This window comes from Urtica dioica, chromosome 12, assembly GCF_054948205.1.
Source record: "Urtica dioica subsp. dioica isolate 48M chromosome 12, U.dioica_male_clone48M_v1_H2, whole genome shotgun sequence".
Lineage (NCBI taxonomy): Eukaryota > Viridiplantae > Streptophyta > Magnoliopsida > Rosales > Urticaceae > Urtica > Urtica dioica.
The window spans coordinates 11,581,663-11,591,561 of NC_142767.1; the positions used below are offsets into that span (position 1 = coordinate 11,581,663).

Consider the following 9,899-nt stretch of genomic DNA (forward strand, 5'->3'; position numbering starts at 1 on the left):
ATAAATAAAAAAAAGTTGGGTATTTTACAATTTGTAAATTTTAAGCGGCTTCTCAATAATATGAGTTTTAATTTTTACATCACTTACACCATTTAACAGTTTAGATGATGATAATCGAAGACTAATTTATCAATTTTTCATTTGAATTGGTTTTTTACGTAACTTTTCACACGACATTTCAAGTGGCCACTTCAAATGATCAGTTTGAATGTTCGGTTTATAATGGAAGAGCTTGGATAAGATGACAATGAGCATTTATAATTTGAAAAATAATAATTTTACGATAAAAATTTAAAAATCTGATTTCTGCGATTATTTTTTAAAAAGCGCTATTTTACGCGATTTCCAAAAATTTATATGATTAATCTTTGACCAATTATGAAATAGTTGATCAATTTTATGTTTACTTTATACCGAAGACGGTAACGGCGTTGGGTATCCGGAATTTGCCCGGCACGTTGCCATTTCTCACTGTCTGAGTATCTTCCTCACCGGTGGAAGCGAAATCGGAAGCTTCTGTCTGATCAATGGCTCAGATTCCCAACTTAGACAACGCTCCTCTCAATCTGACTTCCTTGAGGTTCTTTCAGTAAAACATTTCTTTTACATTCGATCGTAGTTGATAATCAATTTTGTTTGTTACATTCACGAGTTTAGGTTTTCTGGAAGTTAATTTTCTGGTGATAATTATGCATTTCAGGGAACAGTCTCAGAAAGAACTCGTAAATATCCTGAAGAATGTAAGTTCTTCGTAAAATTGATCGCTTTTGTGTATGTGTTTATATGTATATGTGTGCGCGTTAGAGAGAGATTACCAAATTTTATGTTTTTCCTTTTCCCATTGTAGATTAGAGGAAAGAAGTGCTTGGTTATCGATCCGAAGCTCGGTGGCTCCATTTCATTGATAATCCAGACATCCCTTCTCAAGGCATTTCTCTGAACTGTGTTTTTTATTTTTTATTTTTTTTATTTTGCAAGAGGAGGAAATTGTTTATTGGCAATTTTTATTCAATGCATGAAATTGATTAGTTTATCCAGTGTTTGGTTATAAATGAGAATTTGGGAATCTTGTATTGAACTGCTAAATGGAAGCAGGAACATGGAGTTGAATTGCGGTATCTTTCAGCTGATCCGATCCAAACCGAGGCCTCCAAAGTGGTGTACCTTGTCCGTTCTGAGCTGAACTTGATGAAATTCATTAGTTCTAATGTTCACAACGACACATCTAAAGGTCTCCAGAGGGAATATTATGTCTACTTTGTGCCTCGTCGTGCAATTGCTTGTGAGAAGGTGAGTTTATTCTCACTCATTTCATGTTCCTCTGTAGATCAATCTTGAACTTAAATGGCCTCAACAGTGAAATTTGTTCGATTGATGTAATTTTTTTTTTTTTTTTTTTCCGCAGATCCTCGAGGAGGAAAAAGTGCACCACCTATTGACTATAGGGGAGTACCCACTTTACATACTTCCGCTTGACGAGGATGTTCTATCATTTGAGTTGGATTTTTGCTATAAAGTATGACAAAAAGTTCTACTGTTATCTGTTTTAAGCTTTGATGGGGTATTTGTGACAAGATTAGTGGATCTGTAATTTTTATCTCCTTGATCTGTAGGCGTGTCAAGTAGATGGCGATACTGGCTCGCTTTGGCATATTGCAAAAGCCATTCATAAGCTCGAGGTTGATTGACAGTTAATGGATGAACTTGTTTTTTTTTTTCTTTTTTTTTCCCGCTTGCCAGTAGTCTAAAAGCAGCATTCTGATTGAATTGACAAACATAGATTGTCTATGCATTCATAATTAATGTGTTAACCACTCATTTGCAGTCGTCTTTTGGTGTCATACCAAATATAAGGGCCAAAGGCAGAGCATCAGTACGTGTTTCTGATATTTTGAACCGCATGCAATTTGAGGAGCCAGTCAATTTGCCTGATGTAATGTACTTGACCTCTTGCTCAGTAATGAAAGAGTCAATCCAGTTATTATGCACATGAACGAAATTAGCATAAATATTGCTTTTTTCTTTTTATTGTAACTCTCCAATCCTTACATTCTTCCGCAGATGGTAGTGCCAGAAATAAGTACTCTAATCCTTCTAGATAGAGAGGTAACTCTCTCTCTCTCTCTCTATATATATATATATATGTATATATATACACATACACGCATCTATAATATATGTATATATACATATATTTATGCGGTCTTTTTTCTTACAGTGAATAAGTCTTGAAGGAAAAAAATGAATGATAACAAGATATAAAAAACAAGAAGTTTATATTTATGACAATCATTGCTTTTTGAATAGCTGATTTTTAAGGGTATACGTTTATGAGAGTTGTACTTTGATAGATTGCTATTAATGCAAAAAACAAGTGTGACCCAAATGTTTTATTTTTATTTTTTGTTGCAGGTGGACATGGTAACTCCTATGTGTACTCAATTAACGTATGAGGGGTTGCTTGACGAGGTAAACAACTGTAGGAGCAGGGAAGTATTTCACGCAATTAGAATCTTATATATTATATTGCAAAATACGACCAGAAAATAGGTACCAGTCCGAATTGGATCTGTTATAGGAAAAATAAAAAATTAAAAGAGAAAAACTGTTATAGGATATATAGTTGATTGGTCTTTTACTCTAACTTAAAAGAGTCTGGAGACTTGACTTGGGTGTAGTTTCTGTAATTTATTTTTTTACACAGACATTATAATATAACAGTAGTTTATTTTCAAAAGGAGGCGAGGAAGATGTTTGATCAGTTTCTTAACTTATCTTTAATTGGTTGAGCAGGTTTTGCACATTAACAGTGGTGCTGTGGAGCTTGACGCATCCATTATGGGTGCCCAACAACAAGAGGGAAAGAAGATGAAAGTACCACTCAATTCAAGGTGAAATCTTGTCCACAGTTTAGAGTGCAAAGATATTGCATTATTATATTAAGCCTTCGATGCACCGATAAGGCCTTCTCTACATAATCATGTATCTATTTTCTATTGAGATTTTGTTTTATAAGAATCAAATATGGTATCTCGGTTTTCTTTTTTGAAATTGGAAGGACTCCATAAAGAAAATCCTTTACTAGGTCGGAAAACGTAATTGATTTTTCTGAAGTATGTATTTTGGATAGGATGATGAAGAGGAAAAAAAAGATCAGTATGGTAGATTGAAGTCAAAACCAATCCTTTTTTGTTTTTTGTTTTTTTTTTTGTTTTGAGTGTTTGTTTAGAGTGTTTGTTTATTACCTTTGTTATACCTGCAGTGACAAGCTTTTCAAGGAGATACGGGATCTTAACTTTGAAGTTGTTGTCCAGGTTGATCTTTGCTTCAGCTGTTTTTCATTTTACACAGTGAAGTGTGAATGTTTCCTTTTCCAATCCCTTCTCGTTCAATATCTTCTACGAGACAATTTCTGTGTAGCTCTTGGAGTTTCTATGTCTTAGTTGCATCTACAGTTTGATTGCAGATTCTACGTCAAAAAGCAACATCCATGAAGCAGGATTACACAGACATGACAACCACTGTGAGTGAATGGCTTGAAGATCACTTTACTTAATACTTCGAAAAGCTCTAACCAATGGTAGTTAAATAATGCAGACCCAGTCGGTTTCAGAACTGAAGGACTTTGTTCGAAAGCTGAACTCATTGCCAGAAATGACTGTAAGTATTTCCAATCAGCAAAACTTAAAGTCAAACTTACTATCAAAGGTTTACAACTTTTTGGTGCAATTATTGTATTCAGAGGCACATCAATCTTGCTCAGCATCTGACGACTCTCACATCAAAACCGTCCTTTTTAGGGAAACTTGATATGGAGCACACAATTATTGAGGGTCAGAGTTATGACATGTAAGCACAATTTTGACTGTTATTGAGAAGAAGAAAAGGAGGATAGTTTGCCATTTCTTGTGCTACAACTCTACAAGATAAATAAAGAATCTTCTTGTTTTTGTGGTGACGTGATGGGCCCTCGTCAAATAATATATTATTAATGGTGATATATTTTGGCTGCTCAATATTTTGTAACAATGTATTTGATGGTTGCAGATGTTTTGAGTACATTGAAGAAATGATCCATAAACAAGAACCACTGTGGAATGTCCTTCGTCTCCTTATCTTATTTTCTATTACAAACTCAGGGTTGCCTAAAAAACATTTTGATTATTTGAGGTAAGAGAAGTCAATCCTCTACCATTTTATATTTTAATTGAATATAATGTTGCAGTCCACACATGTTGTTTATGAAGTTTAATATGGTTTATATCGCTTGGCTTAGGAGAGAGCTCCTACACAGTTACGGATTTGAGCACATTGGAACACTGAATAACTTGGAAAAGTCCGGATTGTTTAAAAAACAAGTATGTTCTATAGCTATAAGGCTCTTTATTGTTTGATTGTATAGTTTGAAAATCAATTGACGTTCGCTCGTGCTGGAAAAAAGGGGGTTAAAATCATATTATTCACATTTCTAATCGCCTGGACCTGACAGGAGACAAAAAGCAACTGGATGACGATAAAACGTGCTCTGCAACTCGTGGTTGATGATACCAACACTGCCAAGTAATTCGCAACAATTTTGACTTCTCGAGATTGTAACTTTTAGCTTTTTCATTCCCTTTATAATGTTTACAAGAGCATTATTCATACAAACATGCAAGTAGTGACGTGATTACAAAAATTAGTTATTCTCTATTTTTTCTTAATAATATTTTTTTTTGCTTCCACTCGAATTATTTAGCAGCGACTAGCCTTTCGAGTATTCCTATCTTTTTTCCAGATTCATCTGATGCCATTAGTTTGAATTTTGAATGACTTTTCATATGATGCTTCTCGTCAGCCTATTGTGTAACTCACTGTCTTACTGAACTGATGCCGATGTACAGTCCGAACGATATTGCCTATGTCTTTTCCGGATATGCACCTCTTAGCATTCGCCTTGTACAGCATGCGGTTCGATCTGGATGGTGAGATTTCTTCTTTGGTCTGAACTATTTTGTCCTTTGCATAATAATTTCATCCTGTTTTGCTTATTTCGCTGGTCGAAGTTGTTAATTTAATTGATGAACTCTCATCACTCTGATGCATGTCTATTGTATGGCTAAGAAATATTTACCTTTTATTTATTTATTTTTTTATTTCAGAGACAATATTCTATTAATGAAAAAAAAAATGCTATTCAAAACTGAATAATTGTCTTTAACATTGAGCTCCATTATGTGATTGAAGTTGAACAACTTTTAGAAACTTAGGCACAAAAGTCACTAGAGACTAATGTGTTTAGAAATAGCGAGTCAAAGAAACAGTAGGAATAAGAGCCGACGATAATGAGAGGATTAGACAACTATTGTTTCTATTTTTTTGCAACTTAAGTGAACAAATAGTTTAGAAATCAAATGCTACTTGAATTACCGAGTCAAAGAAATTGTATAAATAAGGACTCCTAGATATATAGTCATGAAAACTCAAGTTTGTCATATAGCCAACGTGTGGTTTAAGTTAATAGCCACGATATTTTATTAACAAAGCCAAAAAGACATTAATAGTTGTAAATATCCGTTAATAATTGTAAATAACGATAAGATTCCTAGGGTATAAATGGAATGCTAAAAACGTCCAAACAATGCCACATAACCATAATGGCTGTTTACTTAAAAATTTACAAAAGGTTGGCTATTTAGCATATCTTCAAATTTCGGTGTTTTAGTTCTCAATTAATTGTATAAATAAGAGGTTTATAAAAGGGCTATTAGACACAGGTTTAGAATTGGGTGATTCTAATTGTAGAATTGTGCCTCTCAAAAGCTGCAAAGTTGTCTGTGTTTTCTAACTATTTCAAATGGATATTGAGGTTCCTATGTCATGCCAGCCAGTATGTTTAGCCATCACCTTAATCTTATCTACTCCACGCTATAGAATTTAATGAGACTCTAGAGTGGCCTTTTTTGGGCTGCTTAAGTGTTTTTATAACCATGAAAGTTCCATCGATTGGGGTTTTACTAAATCTGGGCTATATCCTTCCAAATATAGTTCTCTCATTTTTCTAATTTCTGCGCTTTCAAGTGATAGTTAACAGTTGCAATGAAATCTTAAATCGGTATTTTGACATATCCAGGAGACCTATAGAAGAGATCTTGAAGCTTCTGCCAGGGCCTCATTCAGACACAAAGAGAGTCAGTACATTTCTTACAGATCTATTTCTTTTGTTCTGTTTTAGTTGCTCGTATTCTACAACGGATTGTTCTGAACTTATTCTCCTTAACTGTCACAGGGGAGATTCTCAAGTACTTCATCATTTGATAATCTACAGGGTGCTTCCGGCACTGCTGGAGATAAGTAAGTCTCTCTTGTCTATAACTTTTAGGGTTTTGCAGAACTATTTCCGTATTGCTATGTCAAATGTTCTTCCCATCCGTAAGAGCTGCTTGAATTTAAATTTGCAACTTGTAAATGTAAAAGTTTGACAACTTAGGATGAAAAATATTGCAGAACATGATTTTTTGACAAAGGAGGATAGAGTATCCTCAATTATACTCTGAACTTTAGCTTTTTGTGGTCTGCTCTAGAAATATCTTATTATTAACATTAAAAACTTAGATATACGGTAGTGTTATGGTGTTCTTGATTTTTGGCACTTAATATACAGCAAAATGGTTGATGGAAGACGCTCAATAGTCCTTGTCGTCTTTATTGGAGGCGTAACATTTGCGGAGATTTCTGCTTTGCGTTTTCTCAGTGCTCAGGTACGTGTAATCTATAAAAAGTGATAGAGTGATTTAATATTTCAGTGGTTCAAATCGCAGCGAGCGTATGTGCATTTGTTTCCTATACATTTAGAAAAGAGAAACTGTTGTGGTAGGCTTGAAAATCATGAATTCGGATGGTACAGGAAGGAATGGCATACGATCTGATAATCGGGACAACAAATGTGGTCAGCGGACACAGTTTGGCCGAAACATTTGTAGAGAAGTTGGGTTAAGTTGATCCAGGTTTTTGTTCTTCCGTTGTGAGTTGGATCTTTTATGAAAGATGTGTGCTTTGTGCGGTCGGGGGTGTTTTGGGCAGTAACTGGAGAACCGTTATGTGCTCAGTTTTATGCTTGGAAATGAGATTATTATAATAATTTTGAAGTGATTTTTAGCATATTGTAATTTTCTTAAAATATTATTTATAAACAATGTTCACCTCAAACTTTGTTGGCATTAACTTCTTCGGAACACTGTAAATCTTCGAGGCTAAAAGGATTAGGAAAATCCCAAATTCTAGGGACATGGGACAGATTGAAATGAAGCTCCTCGCTTCGAATTTTGGGGGTTTGGGTTCCCACGGTAAAAATCGAGGGATCAAGTTTCATTTGCAGCGAGATTCCGGAGGTGGTGAATTTTACCAAGTGTTTGGAACTGTCATTTTAAAGAGTGAATTTTATTATTGCCAGCAGGGGGGTTCAATTTCAATAAGACCGAGCAGGAGAACGATTTGTGGTGTTTTTTTTTATAAGCTCAAGCGATATTTTTTTTCACACCTACCTGAAAAATGAAGCAAATTACGAAAAGCTCAAGTAAAATTAAAATCTCCCAGTATTTTTCAAACACTATAAAACTGGAGTAGAACTGTTCTATAGCTAATTTCAGAAGAAAAATGACCAAGCCAAGAAAAAGGTTCGAGCATAAGATCGAGGACCAAAGACACAATGATAAAAACTAAGCTCATAAGGTAAGAGGAACAACTATCTAACAGAACAAAAATTGTCGGAGAAGCTAATAGATCTATACAGGATAGTCAAAATATACAGACCATGGTCACCAAAAAAATAACCATCCGAGGCATGAGGCTAGCGGTTATTGAGCCCGTCGGTTATCACTGAGTAACAAAAGATCGCGGGTCTAATGCTCTACCGGAAAAAAAAATCTCACAAACTAGAAAACTACATATTAAAAGAAGAAAAAATGACTTACGGTCTAAATCACACATCCAACCAGTATTCTCTCTCATCTCCAATGACACTCTAAATTTACTTTGATCTATAATATAGAAAATTGTATGTGATGGTGCGTTTTTGAATTAATCGTAAGATTAATGTGTCAAATTTTTTTATCGATAAAAGTGTTTTTTAAGCTGTAAATAGTTATTTTTCTAAGTGTTTATATATCTTTTAAAAAAATATCTGTAAATAGTTATTTTTCTAAGTGTTTATATATCTTATATATATTTACTGTTTTAGGCTCTATTTAACTTTGTTTAATGTTTACAATTTTATTTATATGGAAAATATTCTCACAAACTAGAAAACTACATATTAAAAGAAGAAAAAAAGACTTACGGTCTAAATCACACATCCAATCGGAATTCTCTCTTATCACCAATGACACTCTAAATTTACTTTGATCTATAATATAGATGTGAAAATTGTATGTGATAGTGCCTTTTTAAATTAATCGTAAGCATAAACAACTAGCCTACTTATAGAGGGAACTTTTAAATTGTAGCCCAACTATCTATTTATTTAAGGAAATAGACAATATTTCTCATACTTCCAAAATTACCCTTGGTTTCATAAAACTTCGTTCTTATTTGTTTGTTAATTCTAGATTTTTTCCAGTTATTCATCATCGGATTTGAATCATGGAATCGTTCGCCAAATCGGAGACATGTATTTTTGTTTTTTCGAATGATAAATAATATTTACTATCGGATGGCCCGACTGTAAATATTATTTACCATTAAAATTATCCTGCGATTTGCAACCAGGACATTCGACAACTCATTTGGAATAGTAGGATCATCGATTTCGTAGATGTTCTTCTATTGTTCTTATATTATCTGTTCGTTTAGGTTAGTCATTTAATCCTTCTTAGTTTATGTTTGTCTAGTGTAGGTGTTTAGGTTCTTTAGTTTCTTACAACTTCGTTCTTATTTGGTTGTTAATTCCAAATTTTTTCCAGTTATTCATCTTCAGATTTGAATCATGGAATCGTTCATCAAATCGGAGACAAGTATTTTGTTTTTTCTAATGGTAAATAATATTTACTATCGGATGGTCCGATAGTAAATATTATTTACCATTCGAAAAAACATATTTTATAGTTAATCTAACAGAGAATTGATCGGAGATGCGGGAGAGGGTTTCGATTATGGTGTTCTATGGGTTAATCGAATTGGAAATAATATATACTTACCATTTTTTCCAAGTCTGAGAACGGAGACGCTTCGTCGGCTTCGGAAGTGGCAAAATCAGAAAATTGGTGGCGGAAAAAGAGGTCGGACGCAATATCGGAGGATTGAGGGATTCGAAATCGACGGAGAGTTCGGAGGCAATATCGGAGGATGGAAGGATTTGGAGTCGGATCTGAAAATTTTGGTGTGTATTTGATGAGGGGTAAGATAAGAATATAATATTGTTTGGTAGTGGATTAGGCTAGTTACCTAATTTAAGTAATAGTTTGGCTATAATTTTAAAAGAGGTGGTCAATTTGGGCTAGATACCTAACCGGTCAATCAAAATATTTTTTAAGCTGTAAACAATTATTTTTCTAAGTTTTTATAAATCTTTAAAAAAATATATATTTACTGTTTTAGGTTCTATTTAACTTTGTTTAATGTTTACAGTTTTATTCATATGGAAAACAATCCCTAATAACAGTTTACCATTTAAAAAGACACTATTTTTTTTTAAAATGAATTTAAAACATTCGCTATATTGGAATGCTCCACTTTCAAAAACACTATAGGAATAAAAGAGATTGAGAGTTAGAATAAAATTGAAATGAAAAAAAATGAAGTATTTGTAGTCAAAGACATTTTAGTTTAAATTTGTGTGGAAAGCTTATTTGTGTAGTTTTGAAAATACCGTATTTCTATGTAATTTAGCATGTTAGTGAGTCTACTTAAATTTATTGTCTAAA

At 33.6% G+C, this 9,899-nt stretch overlaps 1 protein-coding gene across 1 annotated transcript; it reads left to right on the forward strand.

Moving 5' to 3' along the window:
- The first annotated feature begins 485 nt into the window (after positions 1–485).
- On the forward strand, positions 486–7,223 carry ATVPS33 (Sec1/munc18-like (SM) proteins superfamily). Its single transcript, XM_089603509.1, has 22 exons — positions 486–580; positions 701–740; positions 848–928; positions 1,096–1,290; positions 1,406–1,516; positions 1,614–1,679; positions 1,826–1,933; positions 2,062–2,106; positions 2,413–2,469; positions 2,794–2,891; positions 3,263–3,314; positions 3,467–3,523; positions 3,598–3,660; positions 3,743–3,849; positions 4,048–4,170; positions 4,277–4,358; positions 4,490–4,560; positions 4,884–4,964; positions 6,113–6,170; positions 6,269–6,333; positions 6,644–6,740; positions 6,887–7,223. Exons 1-22 carry the CDS (start codon positions 528–530, stop codon positions 6,974–6,976), a joined length of 1,800 nt encoding a protein of 599 aa, XP_089459635.1. The 5' UTR covers positions 486–527; the 3' UTR covers positions 6,977–7,223.
- Positions 7,224–9,899: the final 2,676 nt, after the last annotated feature.

Coding starts and splice junctions, on each gene's coding strand:
- ATVPS33 (XM_089603509.1), top strand. CDS start 528: ATGGCTCAGATTCCCAACTTAGACAACGCTCCTCTCAATCTGACTTCC. Junction 1,934..2,061: donor AGCCAGTCAATTTGCCTGAT/GTAATGTACTTG, acceptor ATTCTTCCGCAG/ATGGTAGTGCCAGAAATAAG. Junction 3,850..4,047: donor GAGGGTCAGAGTTATGACAT/GTAAGCACAATT, acceptor TGATGGTTGCAG/ATGTTTTGAGTACATTGAAG.